We start from the raw sequence: 21778 nt of genomic DNA, 5'->3' as shown, positions 1-21778 counted from the left end.
GTCTCTAGGCTGTCCTGATAACTTAAAAGTGCTGAATCCACAATTGTATTGTGGAATATGGACCATATTGTCACTCTTCTTCAAGTCTTCTGTTTATAGTATGCATTAGGTAGGCAAGAAAAATAGGTGTTCATTATAAATGCAAACCCTAACGCTGTACAGATCATGGGTTGGTTCCTGTGAAGTCACTGTGAACCATTTTTCTCACTTATACCATCGCCTCCTTGAAGGATTTTCTGTTTCCTTTAATCTTCTGGAATTTTTCTCTTCTCTCGTTAGTTTATTATTTCCTTTTTCTTCTTCATTTCTTCAGTCTTTTTTCCTTCTCAGTCTTCTCACTCACCTTTTGCTCAGTCTGAGGAGATCGGGAGACTTTACTATACAACTAGGAATCAGCTGAATTCTGAGATGCAAAAGGTATGGAAACACACAGTGATTCACTGCAAGAGAATTCAATGTGGTCATGCCCTACCCATTATAAAAACAGGGCAAAATACATGATTATTCAAACACCATTTTATTTATATCAGGTAGTGTTAAAAACACACAACATTCTCCAGCTGACTTCTGTCATTCTCCAGGCTGCTAAGCATTAAGTTTTCTCCTGGCGTGTCAAGACTAGTGTTGGTGTCATTTCTGGGGTTGCTTATGATCTACAATATTTAACCTCCTACCAGGCTAATTAAGACCTATCATGAATCATCCTTTTTAATAATGAATATTTTTTAAATACAACCCCCACCACTTACACCATTCATGCTTATCATGCACAGCTGCCTATATCAGGCAAATGATATTAACCATTACCATAGGCGTCCATTACAAAGGAGTTGCTTAAAACCTATTAAGTGCGCCGGCTATTTTGTGCAGTTTAATACTTACTGATTTAAAGAGGTTTGCTGATTTGAGGTAAAGTCAGGTCAAGCAGCTTTAATCAGCTGTTGACACTGTTAACAGAAGGTGGATTCTTCACGCCACTTCAGCCAGCTGATTTAAGCTGCTGCAGGTCTCCATGTTCGGACTGCCTCCATGTTCGGACTGCCTCCTGTAGTTAGTAACAGTGTGAACAGCTAATTGAAGCTGCCAAGTGAATATGTCAGTTTTCCAAACCCACATGATTTGTAGCTGCTTGTTTCATTTTCACAGCTGACATGGTTTCATGTGTCGAGCATGAGAGTGTATTGGAATGAAAGCAGCTCAAGGGCTTGTTACACAACTGTGCTGCTCTGTGCATGCACGCCTCAATCACGTTTCAAATCTTGTGTTCCACATTGAGTTCGAAATTTTGCGTTACGCGTTCCAAATTAACAGTGTGAACAGCTGATTGAAGCTGCCTGAAGTCTCCATCAGCTATTCGCACTGTTAACCATTATGGGCGGTAGTTGGAACATGGCAGGCAGCTTCAATCAGCTGTTTGCACTGCTTTCCCATCCACCATGTACAGCGGGCAAATTGTGTTAGCACAAATGTGCCCGTTATATCCAGTGAGGACTGTATTCAATTCTGCACATTTACCTTTGTCGGTGAACATAATTTCCTGTGATCTTTGAGCTTTCTTACTGAGATCAGTGACAAAGATTTTGCATTATCATCTGTCCATTCTAGGTTTGCAATCAAATTATTGGAAGATCTTGTTTTCTTCGTTGTGGAAGTTGCTAACAATGGTCAGAATGTTCTGGACATCGTCATGACAAAACCCAATAGGGAAAGGCAAAAACTGATGCGAGAACAAAATATACTGAAGCAGGTATTTAATAAATACCATTAATAACAATGTATTGACTAAGGTTGGACAAAACAATACATACAGTGTGGGTGACTGCACATTACTGAGGTACTGCCCAAGGTAAACAGTTCAAGTAAAATCAATACACTGACTTAACTGTTAGTCTGTGTTGGACTTAATTTACGGTTCTGGCTACCGTCCCTCAAAATGCAGCTTAATGTTCTCCTAATAATTTCCAGAACAGGTAATCCACCTTCCAAATATCCTTAGTTAATATGAATATGGGAATAAAGAAAAATACTCTGATTTATATATTTGTAAAACTTTGGAGAAAACCCCCTCCCATGCTTACTGATGGCCACCGCATGACTACAATCTGTTCCTTCCCTGCTAGAAACAAATCTCCAGATTTGGTGATTCTCCCTCCAATTCCTTACTAAATCAAAATAGTTATTATAAAATTACATGATCGTTTTCTCCTGAGAGTCTTCTTCGATGGCTGAGCGAGTTGCTCCAGTGAGTAGTTGAGCCAGGAAGACCTGATCTTTGATCAGAGGCTCTCCATCTCCCTCATTTGCTCGGGGTAAGTTGGCAAGGTTTCTGTCCCGATGGTTGTCCAGTGACTGCTGTTGGAATTGTGCACGTGTGGCCATCAGATAATGTTGGCAGTCCCAGTACAGTCAGTCATTCAAGTCGCTCCAGGGAATCTCTTCTTGCAGTAAAATGTCAGTGTGAGGGATGGAACTTTGCTGTAAATGGTTCTACTCTATGTGTTGTCTAGTGAAAACATTACATAATCATCTACCTGTTGCCTCCTTTGTGCAGATATTTGGAATCCTGAAGGCTCCTTTTGAAGATAAGGGAGACGGGCCCATGTTAAAGTTGGAGGAGCTTGCTGATCAAAAGAATGCACCATACCAGTACATGTTCCGACTCTGTTACAGAGTACTTCGGCACTCACAGGATGATTACAGGAAAAACCAGGTATGGAGCAATGACTCACGTTTGTTGGTTCAAACCCAATTCTTAAGCATGACCTCAAGCGGGAATGAATTTCTTCAAGGAGCATTTGCCGATTTGTAAAACAAGGTTTTTCTAATATCAGTATTGAGATTAAGAGCAAATGCTCATGTACAAAGGGCACAATGTGTGACAGTTTGGTTCTACAAAGTAATACATTTTACTGAAGTACACAAAATGAAAATACAGAATTTGCAGACTAGGTGAGCAGTAATTTCACTGCTTCCAAGATTTGAGAATAAAAAGTCAGATTAATCATACAGGATGTAACACTTAATGATCAGTGGCAACATGTGGTGTTTCTGAACTCATTCACGTTGAAGATACTCCCAGAAGCCATGGGCCTACAGGATAAACAGTTTCCCTCTAGTAACTGAGCTGCAGGCGTTCTCATTCAATCAAGAGAACATCATCAGTCACTTGTGCCTGTGCTGCTTGGGAATTCTAACATGGAATCATTGCCAATACACGCTGTCAGCAGTCAGATATCCCTTATATTTTTTACAGTTAAAAGTAGGAGAGAAAAGTGTAGATACCACTTCACGTAAGAGCCTTGTCAGTTGACTATAATTAAAGGTGTAGCATATTCTCATTTTTCTGCCTACTTCCAGCTCCTGCTACTTTATGGCTGGCTAGTAGTGTTTTGGGTTAGAAACAAATTAAAACATTAATAAACTAACTGGCGGTGATAGAAATGGATTCCCTTCCATAAGGCAGTTTGCCATAACCTGTGGCATTGTCTGGGGCATGCCGACCACCAAACCTATATTCCTGTTTTGTGCCCCCATCATGCATAGCAAGGCGTCAGAAGCAATAATTCATAAAATCTACCTCACAAAGAACACACTCGAAACAATGTTTTTGTAAGGCACCTTTCTCTTTTGGAATATTTATGGGAGGGGTGGTGGGGGGAGGGGGAAGAAAGCTATTGTATTTGTACAAAACTGTGCGGCAATAGTGAAACTATCAAGGGCACTAAATCAGAAAGTAGTGAGCTTACACCATGCTGTGTTGATGAGGGAGGAGACGATGGGCTGGGAACAACTGGGGTATGAAAACAAATGTGTTTTTGTTTGACATCTCCCTCTTGTAACTGTGCTAGGAACATATAGCGAAGCAATTTGGAGTGATGCAGTCTCAGATTGGCTATGACATTTTGGCTGAAGACACAATCACTGCTCTGCTCCACAACAACAGGAAGCTGCTTGAAAAGCACATCACAAAGAAAGAGATTGAAACCTTTGTCAAACTGGTGAGGAAGAATCGAGAACCCAGGTAGGATGATGCATGGTTTTTTAGATGGTCTGTCCAATGAATGTGCCTCAGTCAGGTGTGATCAGTGCAGCACAGCCACTCAGTGGATTCTGTTCAGCATTGGTCGAATGTTCTGTGAAGGCCTCGGAAGCAGCTCCTGCTGAGGGAATTTCTCCAGCCATCTCTGGCGTGCTGGAGTAGTCTTGTATTGTCAGAGGTGCAGTCCTTTGAGATCCCGTCTGCCTATTCAGGTGGACATTACTCAGAGAAGATTGGGGAATTCTCCCAGCATTTTGCTCAACAGTCTTTCCTCAACTAACTCCACCAAAAAAAAGATTAAAAGGCCAATCATTTCATTCCAGTTTTTGGGATTTGCTGGCACAGGTTGGCTGCTACGTCTGCCAATAGTTGCTGCACTCCACAAGTAATTTATTGTGCCAACTGCTGAGCGACATTTCAACATGATTGGTTTTGGTTTCACCTTGCTGCCCAGGCAGTAAAACTGGCGTTGCGGATTGGTAGTCGGTTGTAGAAACCATCTGATTTCCATTGGTTCCTATAACGATCGGCCGATCCACAACGCCAGTTTTAGGCCCAGATGGCAAGTTGAACACCTACCCCAATAAATCAGGTTACAAACTACTTTAGTCTTACTCGAACAATTAGCCGCAGCTTTAAATAGCTGAGCGAGTTTTGATTTATGCAATTGGACACCAGCAATGTGTGGTTTGTGTGGCACTAAATAAGGCACACAATTGTCTCTCAGATTAGATCCAATTCATTGTAAAAGGGAGAAGTGATGCGAAATATTTAAAAATAGGTTTTTAATTGTTTGAGTGATGTGATCAAATTCTTTTTAAAATTAATATATTTTCTTCACAGCTCTTAGTTACAGAGTTCGAATTTCTCACTGCTTTATCAATATAAGATTTGAGCCAATCAGGTGCAAGTGTGACACAGAAACTTGCATGTTGATGGACTTTGAAGTGCAATGAGCCCTGAGATATTTTGGACATAGTGGGCCCAAGTTTCGGGCCGCGCCTAGAACGGCGCAGCCCCGACCTGGACGCCCGTTTTTCGCGCCACAAAGTGCGCCTAAAAAAAGCTTACAGATTCTCCGGCTCCCTGCAGGTCGTTTGCAGCTCGGCGCAGCGCAGCACGAGCTGTGGGGGGGCGGAGCTAGGTCCCTGCGCTGAAAACAGTGCCGGGACCTCTGCACATGCACGCTACAGTGGGCGCGCATGTGCAGTAGCTCCAGGCGCCCAAAGCTGTGTGGGAGGGGCCCGAAGCACGCAGCCCCTAGCCCTGGCCGAATGGCCTCACTGGGGCTGCGTGCATAAGGCTGCCTCCCACGTCCAGCTCCTGCTTCCTCCCGACCCGACCCGACTCTCGCTTCCCCCCCCTCCGACACCGGACCAGACCGGACCCCGACACCCGCTTCCCCCCTCCCACCCCCCCCCCCCCCCCCCCCCGCCACCAGACCCGACCCGACCCCCCGGACTGGACCTGACCCGCGCCACCACCCCACCCCCCACCCCACCCGACCTGACCTCCCTCTCCCTCCCTCCCCCCCCCCCCCCCACCTCCCACCGACCCAAACCGAACCGACCGACCTCCCACCACCCCCCCGACCCGACCTGCGCTCCCGACCCCCACCCGGACCCAACCCGACCGAACCTGACCTCCCTCCACCCGCCCCCGACACGAACCGACCCGACTCGACCTCCCTCTGCCCCCCGCCCCCAACCCGAACCGACCCGCGCTCCCTCCCTCCCCTACCCGAACCAACCAGACCTCCCTCCTCCCCCCGACCTGTGCTCCCAACCACCGCACGCTCCCCCCGATCCGACCCGCGCTCCCGACCCCGGACCCCGGACCCGACCCAACGCCACCTACCTGTAAATCTGGTGCTGGGCACGGGCCCTGCCCGAAGTCTTGGGCCCGGCCTGGCCCGTTCAGCCTCCCACCCCCTTTTCCTGTCCCCCCCACCCCTTCTCCTTTCCCCCCCCTTCTCCTTTCCCCCCCTTCTCCTTTCCCCCCCTTCTCCTTTCTCCCCCTTTTCTCCTTCTCCTTTCCCCCCTTCTTCTTCCCCCCCCACCCTTCTCCCCCCCTTTCCCCTTCTCCTCTCCACCCCTTTCCCCTTCTCCTCTCCCCCCCTTTTCCCCTTCTCCTCTCCCCCCTTCCCCTTTTCCTTTCCCCCCCTCTCCCCTTCTCCTCTCCCCTTCTCCTCTCCCCCCTTTCCCCTTCTCCTCTCCCCCCCTTTCCCCTTCTCCTCTCCCCCCCTTTCCCCTTCTACTCTCCCCCCCTTTCCCCTTCTCCTCTCCCCTTCTCCTCTCTCCCCCTCTCCCCTTCTCCTCTCCCCCCTTTCCCCTTCTCCTCTCCCCCCTTTCCCCTTCTCCTCCTCCCCCCTCCCCCCCCCTCTGCCTCCCTCCCTCCCTTCCTCCTGCCCCCCCCTCTCCCTCTACCCCCCTCCTCCCCCTCCCCTCGCTGTCAGAAACACAGACACTGACAGACAGAGAGTGAGAGACACACACAGACAGACAGACAGAGAGATAGAGACACTGACACACTGAGGGGGGTATCCCAGCACGCTGTTGGAGGGCTCCCGGTGCTGCAGTCGGTCAGTAGAAAATGTTTTATTTATTGATTTAAAAAAAAAATTATTTCTTATTAATTTTTTTTGATTGATTTATTGGTTGATTTATTGACGTTTTTATCATTTATTATTGATGATGGCTCTTTATTTGTAAAACTGAAGTGTTTAATGTTTGTAAACTTCCCTTTAAACCCCCCCCCCTCCATTCCCTACGCCTGATTTGTAACCTACGCCTGATTTTCTAAAGTGTAGACAAGGTTTTTTCGAGCGTACAAAAATCTTCACTTACTCCATTCTAAGTTAGCTTGGAGTAAGTTTTCACTGCCGAAACTTTGAAAACAGGCGTAAGTGGCTGGACACGCCCGCTTTTGGAAAAAAAAATCTGTTCCAAAGTGAAACTGTTCTAACTGACTAGAACTGGAGCAAACTAAATGCCGAGAATTTGAATTTCTAAGATACTCCGTTCTCCACCAGTTGCTCCAAAAAATCAGGAGCAACTGAGGCCGAAACTTGGGCCCAATGTCTCTGCTTTAGAATTAATCAATAAACAATAATGAAGAATCAGTAATGGCGTTACATTTGAGGCCAGGTAGAGATATGACGCACTCACCTGGCTTCAAACACAGGATGAATCAATGATTCAGATAAGTTTCATGTTCTTTCCATTCATGGATGCTTTTCTTAGGCAGGACATGACCGAATAGCAAGGAAGGTGGAACTTGGTGGCTGCAGTGAGGTTAAGACACAATGGGGGGAATTTGAAGCCGATGTCATGATGCCTGGACCATCTTTGGGCTCAGAACTCATTTCAGAATAGCCCATTTGGTGCTTGCAGCTCAGCAGTTGTGGCAGGTCAGGGTTGGGGAGGGGAGTCAATCCCGGAGAGGATTTAGTACGAGCCAGCAGCAGGTTGCGGTAGTTCTGTGGAGCCAGGAGGGGCATACACGTACCTCCTCGCCGCACAGAAATTCTTTCGTGAGCGGCCACCAACAGTCCCTTTAAGGACCAATGGTGGGATGATTTACTGCCCGGTATAAATGGGCAGAGTATGGGCGGTGCAAGCTTCACCTGAAAATTGCCTTCCCCCCCACTCCCCACCCTTCATGCCCCAACCCTTTAAAAAAAGAATGAGGCCAATATTTCTATTTCCCTTGTGCACTGTAGCAATTATAGCTGCTTTCAGTAAAATGGAAAGCGCTTAAAACCTATTGTTCAAATTCAATACGAATCAATTTTATTTCAGGAAATCATTATTTAAGTATTAAATGTGGTGCTTGGAACTGGAATATTCCTTCAATAACGTATGTTAGAAAGTGATTTTTGAAGAAAATGTTGTTGGTTTATACAATATTCTAATCTAACACACTTGTTAAAATTAATTTTTTTTCTTGGGATATGGGGATCACTGGCAAAGTCGGCATTTATTATACCTCTCCTGTATCCGTGAGAAGGTGCTGATGGGCCACCTTCTTAAACTGCTGATGGTAGCAGTTTGATATAACTGATTGGCTTGTGAGGCCACTTCAGAAACCAGTTAAGAGTCAACCATGTTGGTGTGGAACTGCAGTCACTTATAGGCCAGACCAGATGAGGACAGCAGGTTTCCTTCCCGACTCCAATGCAGCACTGAGGGAGTGCTGCATTGTTGGAGGTGCCGTCTTTCAGGTGAGACGTTAAACTGAGGCTCCGACTGATCTCTCAGGTGGATGTAAAAGATCCCATGGCACTATTTTGAAGAAGAGCAGGGGGGGGGGTTATCCCTGATGTCCTGGCCAATATTTATCCTTCAATCAGCAGAACAAAAACAGATTATCTGGTCATTATCACATTGTTGTTTGTGGGAGTTTGCTGTGCACAAATTGGCTGCCGCGTTTCCTACATTACAACAGTGACTACACTCCAAAAATACTTCATTAGCTGTAAAGCACTTTGAGATGTCCGGTGGTCGTGAAAGGCACTATATAAATGCAAGTCTTTTTTTTAAAGCCATTGGTGAACGAGTTTGGGTTTTTATGACAACCCGACAGCTTCATGGTCACTTTTACTGATTCCTGTTTATTTCCAGATCTTTTTTGAAAATAAGGCATCGTGGGTTAAAATAGGAAGGCCTGTAGAGTTAAAGGGTTAATGAAATAATCTGCATTTTTGTCAAATACCTGTCTCTAATTCTTGTCCCTTTCTTACAGATTTTTAGACTATTTATCAGATCTGTGCGTGTCAAATCATGTCGCCATTCCTGTAACCCAGGAGCTTATTTGCAAATGCGTGCTGGATCCCAAGAATGAAGATATTCTCATAAAAACTGAGTGAGTTGTAGCTTCTTTTCTCAGCAACACAGAATAATGCATTATACGAGTTGTCACATATTCTTCATTAATTTTTTGTTTTTAAAACTAAAAACAAAGTTGATTCCGGTACTGAATGAAACAAATAGGTTTGTGCATAGGGTTTACGTTGCTTGATTAAAAGAGCAAGAACCATTAAATATCATCCTGTATTCACAGTATTCCTGATTACTTTAACAGTTCTCCAGTCACTGTGGCATCTTCCAAACTGGCATGCATCTTAAATAGTTGACAAATAGTGTAACTGTAACTGCCAGTTGATGAATACTTCAAGTCTTGCGTGTTCCTTTTTAAAAAAAAAACAGCAAGATGATTAACCTGCAGCGGGTTAGATTATCACTGATGACATGTGCATCAGTCTCAGGACCCATATGATCGGCATGAAATTGGGATCGGTAGCGCCCGTTGTTTGAGTGCTGCGGGTGCCGGTTGCATGGTAAAATGACAAATGCTGCGTGTGCGCACATTTGTGGGGCAAATCGCGCCGGACGCCATATTGATGAGGGCATTAGCGAGCAGCTAACATCCGCCGGAAGCAGGCAGATTGTGACGCCAGTCAGCGTGGAATGCTGATTTGATCCCAGCAATGCCATTTTGGAGCTTAACACTCCAGCTAATTCTTAAGCTCCCACAGCTGAACACACGTTTAGTGGTAGGCTGATTTCTTCCTGGCTGTTAGTACGATTCTACATGTGTTTCGTGCTTTCTTTAGTTGTTTCAAATGTCTACAGGGAGTTGTGTGGCAGATGCTGAAGGACTTTTTGCTGACTGCTAGGCTTCTGCTCAAACCAGTTACTCCCAGACATGCTTGCACTAGTCGGCATTCCCCTTGGAATACAGCATGACTTGGAGAATGAACAGAAGCCACACAGAGCAGGACAAGCTGCTGGAAGAGGGAGGAGGAGGAGGTGAGAAGGGCTCACAGCAGGCCAGGGCATACAAGGAGCAATTCTCCGACCTGTACCTCAGCGAGGAACAATGGGGTACTGAAGTTGCATGTTCAGCCATGAATTCATTGAATGGCGGTGCAGGCTCGAAGGGCCGAATGGCCTACTCCTGCACCTATTTTTTATGTTTCTATGTTTCTATGTTTCTAATGTGTGAGACGTCTGTGCTTCAGTAAGGACGTCCTCACTGAAATCTGCCACCTGCTGCAGCCACAACTGCAACCTCAGAGAAGGGCGCAGACCGCATTGCCAGAGGCTGTGAAGGTGACCGTGACTATGAACTTTTATGTGTCTGGTTCCTCCCAGGCTGGAGCTGGAGTTATTTGCTTACACCATCTGCAGTTTGTAAAGTGTGGGATGAGGGGGAAGTGGGATGTAAGAAGGAGGATTAGGTCTGAGGATACCATCATCTTTGATGGTTTCAGCCCCTCTCCCAGACTCAACAATGGGCATTCCAATCATGCCCAATACCCTTTCCTCTATAGGGGTTCAGACATGCAGGCACACCTGTCCCCCTCTGGTTAGCTCCTGCCGCCTCTGGTTGTGCATCACCTTGTCCTGCAAGAGAGAGGGAAATGTGTCAGTGAGTGTCATGCGATCTGTTTGCCTGTTGTGGCTGTCATGGTTGAATAGCTGGCAGTGTGTGCAAAAGTTGTGAGATGTGGGTGTGAGGCTTACAGCAGTGCTATGTGTGTGAGTGGAAGATGAAATATAAAAACGTTAGGTATGAGGCCTGATTAATAGATATTATTGGTAGATGAGTGATGGTGGGGGTGGGGGGGGTGGTGATTTGAGAAGTGCAGTTGGTAGGATATGACTTTTGAAGATGCATTGACTGACCTTGATTACTCATGTGAGGTCATTGAACTTCTTCTGGCACTGCATCCAGGTCCTCGGGATTTGACTCCTGGGATTGGCCTCCACAGCTATTTGTTCCCAGGTGCAGGCTAGCTTTAAGCAGTGCAGGCTAGCTTTAACTGATGCTCGCCTCTCATGACACTGTCCCCCTGCAGCACCAAGTTGCCATGCTGCCTGCATTGCATCAACGGGTGTGGATTACTCGCGCACCGCAATCCCCGTGCCCGTTTTTGGGAGCTATCCAATTTAGCCCCCGATAACTTTTCTCTTTCATGAGTGTTAGGGTCCAAAGCAGATTGAGTTTGACTCTTTTCATTATGTTTCACAATACACTGACACCTCAAATTAGGGAGTAATCACCACCGCAGAGACTGTACAAGTGACATGAGCGAAAGTAACATTGCCACTAAAAGGAACATGCTTGCTTATTTTCTTTGTCTGAGGTTAAGGCACGTTGCCAAAAATGTAGAAGGAGTTCGGCAGGGCAGCTGACCTGTCATACTTAGCCTGGGAGTGTCTGCAGGTATTTGTGGTTGTGATGTGGGGAAAATGTCCTTTTATTCAGAACTAGTGTTTAATTCCATAAACGTTTATATACAGACACAAAGTGCCATCTACAACATTTTTCCGGGATTTCCAAAGCTCTTCCACTGAAGTTATGGCGAACAAACAGAGGAACTGGCAAGAAAATTCATCTCTGCAGATAGATAGGGCAAGAAAAAAATCATTAGAAATGAAGTGAAAATTTATTAGGAATATAGGAACAGGACTGCGCCATTCAACTCTTGATCCTGTTCCGCCAGTCAATTAGATATTGGCTGATCAGAATCTTAACTCCATCTACCCTCCTTGCAGAGGTAGGGTGGAGTGAGGAATGTGTAATTGAATTCAATAGGTTGGGGGAAGGTCAGCTGATGGTCCACCCCATGGACAGGGGTAATAGATGAGTAGGGTGTGGGTGACAAAGTTTTGGAGTTCATGAAGGGTGGCTGGTGAGGAAGACAATGAAGAAATTGAAAGGGGAGATTTTTACTGGTTCCACCGAGGCGATAGGGCGCCACAGGAATAATGTGGTCTACTGCCGTGCAGGATCCCCCACTGTCCGACAAACCTGCTACAGATAGTTTTCTGAGACTAATAGAGAGCTGCATATCAGAACTTTGTAAATGGATTGTCACATTGTTGGTGACCTATTATCCAGAAATTGAAGGAGAGCTATCACTGAATAGAAAGTACAACAGGGTCCTGTTGTTTAGTTAAAGCACGCTTCACCAGAGTGAGCATGCATTTGTTAATAGTAAAAGGAGGACTGTATGCAGAATTGTAAATGGAACATTTGGAGCAATCTATAGCAAGTTTCTAATGCAGAGATTGAGATGCTTTCTTCACATCTTATGAGTTGAAGTATCAGCAGTAGCTCAGAATAGGGCACGCCAACCACGCATGAGACTGGCTAGCTGTGCTACTGTTCAGGCACGAGGGGCCGTAGGGCCTACTCCTGCTCCGGTTTCCAAGTAGGATCAGTGTTGAGATAAAACATCAAACTAAGGGCTCATCTGCTAATCAGGTGGACATAAAACATTCCATGTCACTATTCGAAGAAGAGCAGTAAGTTCTCTTGGTGTCCTGGCCAATATTCATTCCTACCTGAAGCAACACCGTCAAAAACGGATCACTGATCATCTGGTCATTCATTTATTTACTGTTTGTGGGAGATTGCAGCATGTATATGCTGCTGTGCTTTCCTTCATAACAACAAGGACTCTCATTCATTCATTGTAAAGCATTTGGGACTTCCTGAGGTTTGGGGACTTCTTGAACATGATAAGGTGCAATATAAGTGCAAGTGCAAGTTCTATTGTGATTTTTTACAATGCAGTGTAAGGAGTGCAGAAGTTGAATACTCTGTTCCATTTTCTTTGTAGATTGAGGCCAGTGAAGGAAATGTCTCATTCTCCAGAGTACATGAGTATGGAGTACTTTGAAGAAGAGGTTTGGTTGATCTGGACAGACAAACTCAAGGAAGTCCAGGAGAAGAGCATCAGACAACTAGCTCAAGAGGCCAGAGCTGGAAATGTTCAAGATGAAAATGTCTTGACTTATTATAGGTAATTAGCAAATAGTTTATTAACATAATACAGTCAAATTGACTTTGCTTTTTAATAAAGTTCCAATCAGTTCCATTTGCAATTCTTAGATAATGAAGCAGTCCATGTCCACATACAGCAAGAGAAAATCTAACCACCCTTGACATTCAATGGCATTACCATCGTCAAATCCCCCACCATTAACTTTCTCAGGGTTACCATTGACCAGAAACTTAACTGGACAAGCCACATAAATACTGTGGCAACAAGAGCGGGTCAGAAGCTGGGTATTCTGTGGCATGTTTCTCACCTCCTGATGCCCCAAAGCCTTTTCACCATCTACAAGACAGACTTGCCTTGATAGTGCAGCTCCAACAACATTCAAAAAGCTTGACAAAACAGCCTGCTTGATTGGCACCTCATCCACCATCTTAGACATTCACTCCCTCCTCCATGGCTGCTGTGTGTACCATCTACAAGATGCAATGCAGCAGCTCACCAAGACTTCTTGGACAGCACCTCCCAAATCCGCAACCTCTGCCACCTAGAAGGACAAGGGCAGTAGGCGCATGGGAACACCATCAGCTCCAAGTTCCCGTCCAATTCACAAAACATCCTGACTTGGAAATATATCAGCCATTCCTTCATTATCGCTGGGTCAAAATCCCGGAACTCCCTCCCTAACAGCACTGTGGGAGTACCTTTACCACAGAGACTGCAGCGGTTCAAGAAGGCGGCTCACCACCACTTTCTCAAGGGCAAAGGGATGGGCAATAAATGCTGGCCTTGCCAGCGATTCCCACATCCCATGAATGAATAATAAACAAAAAGGAAGCAGTACTGTATATACTTGTTAATGAACGGTGCTTCAAACAATCGATTAAATCATTAGATTTTATGAGGGTCCTCTGATTATCATTTTGTGGTGAAGTTAAAAGTTGTGCTGGTGACCAGTGCAAGCCTCATTATACCTACAGATTTTATTTGCTCCTTGAATGGCCCTTGTTGGCAGCGGTGCTTGTCCTTCACAAATGGGCACAGCGGGAGTGAGTGGCTAGTCCGCAGGAGTAGGCATCTTAAAGATAAATGTAATTTTTGATTGAAATGTTAGATTTTTTTTAGGTTGCTTTATCATTACTGGGGCATCAATTTTTGTTGCTGCTTTGGCTATATTTTTTTGTATTATAAAGCTGTTAGTTCCAATTCCATTCCTTTTGTTTTGTTTTCCGGATTTCAGCAACACTGCCAATGCTGCATTTATTGCCCCTCCCTCGTTGCTCTGAACTGAGAGGGTTTTTTTGGGGGATATTTAAGAGGGTCTTAACTGTCAACCACATACTGTGGGACTGGTAGACCAGAGTAGGTAAGGATCATAGCGTCCCTTCCCTAAAGGACATTAGTTGTTTTTTATAATAATCTAACAGCTTTCAGGGTCATTTTTATCTGATGCCAGACCCCAAATTACCAAATGTATTTAATTCAAATTTACAATTAGCTACAATAACCTTGAACTCATGACCATAGGGTTGCAAGTCCAGTACCATAAGCATCACTTTGCTGTACCCACTCATCAAAGAACCATAGAGGTTTACAGCGCTGAAGGAAGTCAGTATCCCATTATGTCTGTGTCAGCTCTTTGCTAGTACAATCTACAACTCCTCCTATAGTCCTGCTCCTTCCCTCTAGCCTTGTCTCTTCTGTTTCAAATCTTTATCCAATTTTCCCTTAAAAGATGCAATGGTCTTTGCCTCATCCAGTCCCTGTGGCAAAACAGTCCACGCTAAAGTAACCCTGTGTGCAAATAAATATTTCCGAACCCCTCTCCTCATTCTATTCATGATAATATTGAAGTGAAGACCACTCATCAATATCTACCAACTAAAGCAATTAGTAATTCCCTATTCACGATCAAAACTCTTCATATCTATTAAATCTCCAGTTAGCCTTCACTTCTCCAGTGAAAATAGTCCCAGTATCTTAAGATGGCCCTACAGTTTCCCATCACTGACAGTTTCCTGGTGAATCTACGTTATATTCTGTCTATGACTTTAATGTCCTTTCTATACAGGGATGCCCAAAATTGCACACAGTACTCTAACTATGGCCCAACCAATGTTTATATAAATTCATCATCATTACCTTTTTTTATTTGTGTACTCTAAGTCCTTATTTTTAACCCAAAATTCAATTGACCTTATACCCACTTGTACTTGCACTCTTAGGCAATTGTATTTTGAATCTTCATGCACTCCCTTCAATGTCTTTCTAGTAAGTATATACTCCCATTTTTGTTTTTTCTCCCAGATGTGTTATTTCACACTTACCCATTTTAAATTTTAAGTGGGCAGATCCCTTTAAATCTGAGCTGCTGGCTGGATTCAACATTTGCTCCTTTTGGGTAGCTGTTGGAATAAGGCCAAAACTGTGCAGGGTGCTTATACTATTTGGATAACCCTGATCTTGTAAAATTGTGTATAGTCAGCTCTGTGTGCTGTGGGCTAGGCTTGCTTTAGAAGTTACTCATTCCGAGCACATATTTTCCCAGGAGTGCAAAATCAGGATTGCAGTGCCTGAATTTGGAAATTATGTTGTCCCTTATTCCCTACAACCATAATGAGGTAATATGAATGCTAATAATTGGATTTCTCTTGCATGAACAATCTGTATTACATGGCCTTATCACAAATGAGAACATTGTAATAAAAGATTATAACATTCTTAAAATATTACAACATAATTGAATTGTCTGCCTTTACGTTCAGATACATGGAAAGTTATAATCTGGCCACTTGCAAGTTCCTACTTCATTTCTTAATTTGGGTGACAGAAGCAGAACTACCAAATACTTTTAAGTGTATACATAAATTTGGATTTTCATCCCATTAGTCTGGGCTAGATTTGAACCAACATCCCAGTGCTGAAAGGCAAGTCTTTATCCAATTGCATCGCCCAGCCACCTACTTGCTGATTCTTAATATCTCAGTTTCCATACTGAATAGATTTATACATTCATCCTAATGAGATATTTTGATAGAGTAGATCTTATATCTACAGCACTTGGGAGCTACTGCAGTTGCATATGGAGTAAAGGCTCTATTTGGACAGTCTCAATTAATTTTCGCCTGTAAAACAAAGCTTCCTCCAATTCAACACAGAAAGACTACAGGATGACTAATGTGGAAAATGGAACAATGAAGCAGAAGAGGTTCAGGCTGAAGAATGTTGTTGAGGAAGAAGAAAATTTCTAAAATATATTTTTAATATGTCCCAATTCTTATGTTTTAGGTATCAGTTGAAACTCTTTGCAAGAATCTGTCTGGATCGTCAATATTTGGCAATTGATGAAATTTCCAAGCAGCTGAGTGTGGATTTGATATTTCTCTGCATGGCAGATGAAACATTGCCATTTGATATACGGGCCTCATTCTGCAATCTGATGTTGCATGTCCATGTTGACAGAGACCCGCAGGAGCTGGTAACACCAGTGAAATTTGCTCGGCTGTGGACTGAAATACCTACAACAATTACTATCAAAGAGTAAGACCATTTCAGATTTACTTGAAGTAGATAAAGCTTGGATAGAACAAGTTAGGAATATGTATTGTGTAAACCAGAGAAGGTACAATGCGTTATAATGGGCTGGATCTTCCTGGAGCGGGGCATCTCAAAGCGTATGTCATTAGACTCTGTCCTGCACCCTTCAGTTCGAAAAACATTTGCTTCGTAACTTGCTGAAAGTGCGAGCAAATAACAATATGGCGAGGGCAATGGGACACCTGTGACCTTACTGAACAGTGGGACTAGCGGTATAGCTCCTTAACAAATGAGATTTAAGGATTGAAAACGAAACAGGAATGAGGGAGAAGAAAATAGGATGAATTACAGTCAAATCAGGTACAGAAAGAGAAATAAAGAGAGGGAAAGAAAGATTGTATTAAGAGAGAGAAAAAAAATACAAAAAGGAAAATTAAGAATTTTTTAACATTTTTTTAAAATATCTAAGAACAATTCACTACCTGAAGGAATGAAACTCCACTCTGTTAATTGTTTACTTTTAATTGACCAAAGAGGTTGTTTGCATTACAATTAGCACTTAATTAAAAGGGTACTTACACTATTAATTACCAGACTTAACTTTCTGCGGCAAGATTAATAGGCAATTAATGTGCAAATCCAGCAAGTTCTTAATAACAGAGAAATTGAGGATGAGATTTTGTTGGTGCAGAGCAAACGGCGGAGAGGTGTAAATTGAGCAGCAAGTTCTGGAGATTTGCAACTCACGCTGTGTCTCTTAATCCCTGAATTTGATGGTGGATTTGCATATTAATAATGCCAGTAATCTTTTCCATTACTTTTCCAGCAAGATCCGGCCATATATTTAAATTTTTATAAAAGCATTTTCTTTCAGTTGACTGCATAACAATGAATGTCCTCACCTCTTAATCTTGTAAAACCACACTCCGGCTCACATAACACATTCCAGACGGTAAGACTCAACTGCCATGTTGATGCGGATTAGTGTTGGTGAGAGAAAACTTAACAGCGGCTTAATTTTCGTTGGCAGTTATGATTCCAATTTGAACGACTCTCGGGATGACAAGAAAAACAAATTTGCTCATACCATGGAGTTTATGGAAGATTACCTCAATAATGTGGTGAATGATGCTCTTCCATTTTCTGATGAGGAAAAGAATAAGCTCACTTATGAGGTAATTTTTTGTGCTTGCTTCCTTATAATTAATTATAGTTCTCATTCAGTCTGAGCAAATCTGACAGTCTGGTGCACACAGATAGATGTTTTATCAGGTTTGGTATCTACAATACCATACTTACAATGAAGGCTGCTATTTATCACTGATTTTCGACAACAGATACATCTCGTCTCAGTTTGACTTCAAGATCTATAATCCATGTTCTTTAAACTAGTGCTCAACACTTCAACTGCCATTTTGATATATGGAGGTTCTCATTAGCACTGTGCTAGAAACACTGGGTAAAAACTGGTAACTCTACTGTGCATTCCTCCCTCAATCTGCTCTAATATTCCCTCTGTAAATCTTTTCATCTTGCTCTTGCCTTTCAAAAGTCTACGGGGCCAAAATGCAGCCTCCTGGAAGGCTACTTACTGCTAGAAAGCGGCGGCCAAGCGGCAGAGTCCATTGACCGCCGATTTCCGGTCCAATGACCGCCGCTAGCAAAATTCACCTTGGTGGATTTTCCGGCGGTTCCCAATTCCGCCCCACTGCTGCCGACTGGTCCTAAGTGCGTATTCAAAGCATGCACTACCAATCTCCTACACCTCCATCACACCTCCATCTAAATTCAGCTTGAAAAATCTTCGATCCGCTGCGCGGTGCCCCCGACAGCTTTTTCTGTCAAGTGCACTTTGTTTTCTGTGTGTGGGACGTGGCTGCGTGGCGGCCATTAAAGGTGAGGGCCCACTGCTGCGGCCGCCATTTTATTTTTTTTGCCGGCCGACTTCTAGATTAGTCGGACAGATATGCCCCGGGTTCAACCGGGCTACCAACAGGCAGCCTAGCACCCCATTTTGGGTGCCAGGCCGCTGGCCCGGCCGAAACCCTCCCTGGTGGCCCAGTGTACCTAACTAAAATCTTCAGAGCTCACAGCGGCTCTCCCCTTTAAGTGAAGAGTCACAAAGCAAGGTTGTAAGTTTAAGTAAGGCAAAATTTGAAGGGATGAGAAATGAATTGACTGCAGTAATAGTAAAATCTACAGACAAACAATGGTAAATATTCAAAGAAGTATTTGGTACACTACAAAACTAGTACAATCCCCGAACAGATAAAGGCTCCATTTGTGTAATTTAGTAACCATGATCAACAAATGAGGTATGAGACAGTATCATGCTAAAAGATAAATCTTACACAAATGCAAGGAAAATTGGAAGTCCTGCAGATTGGGAGAGCTGTAAAAAGCAACAAAAGGATAAAAAGAAAGTAATAAGCTGCATAAAGGAATATGGAAAAAAAGGGTGTCATAGCTAACAGCAAAAGTTTTTTAAAATAAATATATTATGCGAAAGAATGGTAATGCGGGCCAATTAAAGAGGGATGCAGGGGAACCTATAATGGATATTGAGAAATGGCAGACTTGTTAAATTAATACTTTATATCTGTTTTCACAGTACAGGAAGAAGATAAAATACCATCGGTACAAGGGAAGCTAAAATAAGTCAAGAGGAGGAACTTAGTATGTAAAAAATGGTAGTGTCAAGAGGAGGAACTTAGTGCGCAAAAAATGGTATTGGAGGAAAAAATGGGACTTAAGATAGGCAAATCTTCAGGACCTGATGGTTTCCACCCTTCGATATTAAATAGATTTGGGAACTGTCCTTTGGATTGGAAAATTGCAAATGTCACTCCATTATTTAAGTAAAGAGAGAGGAACCAGGTAACGACAGAGCTGTCAGTCTAACATCAATTGTGGGGAAGTTACTGAAATCTATCATGCGAGACAGAATGACTGAACGCTTGGACAAGTATTCACTGATGAAAGAGAGTCTGCATGGATTTAGGAATTACGGCTTGTCCAGCTAATCTAGTTGTATTTTTGAGGAGGTCATTAGCATGATAATAAGAACATAAGAACATGAGAAATAGGAGCAGGAGTAGGACATTTGGCCCATCGAGTCTGCTCCGCCATTTAATAAGATCATGGCTAATCTGACCTTGGGCTCAGCTCCACTTCCCTGCCCGCTCCCCATAACCCTTCACTTCATTTATCATTCAAAAATCTGTCTATCTCCACCTTAAATTTATTCAATGACCCAGCCTCCATAGTTTTCTGGGGCAGAGAATTCCATAGATTTACGACCCTCTGAGAGAAGAAATTCCTCCTCCTCTCAACTCTAAATGGGCGACCCCTTATTCTTAAACTATGCCCACTAGTTCTAGATTCCCTCACGAGTTGAAACATCCTCTCTGCATCTACCTTTTCAAGCCCCCTCAGTATCTTAGATGTGTCAATAAGATCACCTCTCATTCTTCCAAACTCCAATGAGTATAGGCCTAAACTGCTCACCCATTCTTCATAAGTCAGCCCCTTCATCTCAGGATGGATAGAGGAGTGCCTATGGATGTTGTCCATATGGAGTTCCAGAAAGCAATTGTTAAGGATATGCACAAGAGATTATTAGTAAAAATTGGTGCACAGAATTGGAGATAACCTTGTGACATGGGCCAGTAATTGTTTGGGAGGTAGGAGGCAGAGATTCGGGTTAGAAGAAATGTTCTGAGCAGATGCCTTAAATGGGCACTAGGTCCTGACGTATGTAACTTAGTGGCTTAATGCCTGTTGAAAGATCCCATCAAGAAATTTGTTGCAAGCGGGATTCTTCAGCAGCTCCTGAAGCTGCCAAGGAAAAGCGCATTTTTAACTCTATTTAAAGTTTAATTTAGAGAGGGTCGTGGTACATATGACTCTTGTGGGTCTACTTGGGACAAGTGGGTGGAAGGTATATGTCGGGGTGTGAAGAAATTAGATAGTTTCAAGCCAAGTATACTCCTGTGAAGTTGCAATTGCCCCTCCCTGTAGCCTGCTTCCCCCCCAGGACTTGCCTGAGAGCTGGTGCTAACATTGATCTCCTTGGTCGGGCGAGCTGTCTGCGGTGGCTCGACCAGTGCTGAGTATGCTACTGAGGCCCGCGAACCAATTTCCATCGATCCTTGGGTCTTTTGTGCAATGCCAATCCGGGTCTGAAATACACCTCCCGACATGTTCTGGTGAGGGGAAATCCGGAACAGGAGAACATAATGTTAAAATTAAAACAAGGCCGTTTTGGAGGGAAATCAGGAAGCACTTTTTCATGCAAAGTGTTGTGGAAGTCTGGGCGTCTCTCCCCCAAAAGGCGGCTAGGTCAATTGAAAATGTCAGGTCTGAGACTGATAGTTTTTGTTGGGTAAGAGTATCAAGAGATATGGAGCAAAGGCAGGTAAATGGAGTTAAACATATAGTTGTATATGTATTAAACATACACTTAGCTTAAAACTATATAATTTCTTCACACCCTGAAAAACAGACTGATGTATACCTTCCACCCACTTGTCCCAACTAGAGCCACAGGGATCACATGTACCACACCCCTCTCTTGATTATATTGTCAGGAATTGAATTACAACTACACATTATATCGGAAAACTGTCACAATGGCTTCAGCTAACCATGCCAACTATGAGAATGGAGGAAAACTAGTGCAGAATGGTATAGTGCATGTCTGTTAAAGGGCAGCTGCATTTGAACTTCAAGTCAGGGTGAGCACAGCTAGTTTTTTTTGAAGAAAATCCTGTTTATCTGTACTTCTCTTCATCCGGCTGTGTACCAGTGCTTCTCTCTGTGGTTGATTTAATCTGCATGTCCACAATTGCTGTGTCATTCTGTTACTCAGTCTCTCCCCATTCCAGTTATTTTATTTTCTTTTCCCTCTTTTGTTAATATTTTTTATTTGCTTCTTTCTGCTGAGTTCTGATTTCATTGGGCTTTTTTTGGAGCTGATCCACACTATTTATTTCTCTCAGCAAGATTTCTCAACCCCACCGCACACACTTGCAACAATTGGACAGTCTACCATCTACTGCCTTTGGTTCCGTAACCCTTAATACTCTTCGTCGAACAAAAATCTTATGAATTTCAGTTTTGAAATTTTTAATTAACCTAGCGCCGATAGCTTTTTGACAGAGTTCCAGATTTCCACTACCCTTTGGGTGACGAAGTGCTTTCTAACATCACCCCTGAATGGCCGAGCTCTACTTTTAAGATTATACCGCCTTGTTCTGAACTCGCACCTCAGAGGAAATAGTTTCTCTCTTGATCCACCCTATTAAATCCTTTAATCATCTGAAACACCTCAATTAGATCACCCTTTAATTGTCTATATTCAAAGGTATATAAGCCTAGTCTGTGCAACCTATCCTCATAATTTAATTCTT

The 21778-nt window shown here is 43.5% G+C and overlaps 1 protein-coding gene across 4 annotated transcripts in view; it reads left to right on the top strand.

Annotated features, from left to right (window-relative positions):
* Window positions 1–21778, top strand: part of itpr3 (inositol 1,4,5-trisphosphate receptor, type 3) — a 341844-nt gene that overhangs the window by 192325 nt on the left and 127741 nt on the right. For all 4 annotated transcript variants that reach the window (XM_070858941.1, XM_070858942.1, XM_070858940.1 and 1 more), the window contains 7 exons: window positions 1606–1747; window positions 2552–2710; window positions 3849–4021; window positions 8783–8902; window positions 12672–12854; window positions 16119–16370; window positions 17398–17542. In XM_070858941.1, coding sequence (XP_070715042.1) covers window positions 1606–1747; window positions 2552–2710; window positions 3849–4021; window positions 8783–8902; window positions 12672–12854; window positions 16119–16370; window positions 17398–17542 — 1174 coding nt within the window. The remainder of the gene's footprint in view (window positions 1–1605; window positions 1748–2551; window positions 2711–3848; window positions 4022–8782; window positions 8903–12671; window positions 12855–16118; window positions 16371–17397; window positions 17543–21778) is intronic.

Source organism: Pristiophorus japonicus, chromosome 17 (genome assembly GCF_044704955.1).
Source record: "Pristiophorus japonicus isolate sPriJap1 chromosome 17, sPriJap1.hap1, whole genome shotgun sequence".
In the NCBI taxonomy this organism is placed as follows: Eukaryota; Metazoa; Chordata; class Chondrichthyes; family Pristiophoridae; genus Pristiophorus; species Pristiophorus japonicus.
This window is presented reverse-complemented; position numbering and strand designations above follow the sequence as displayed.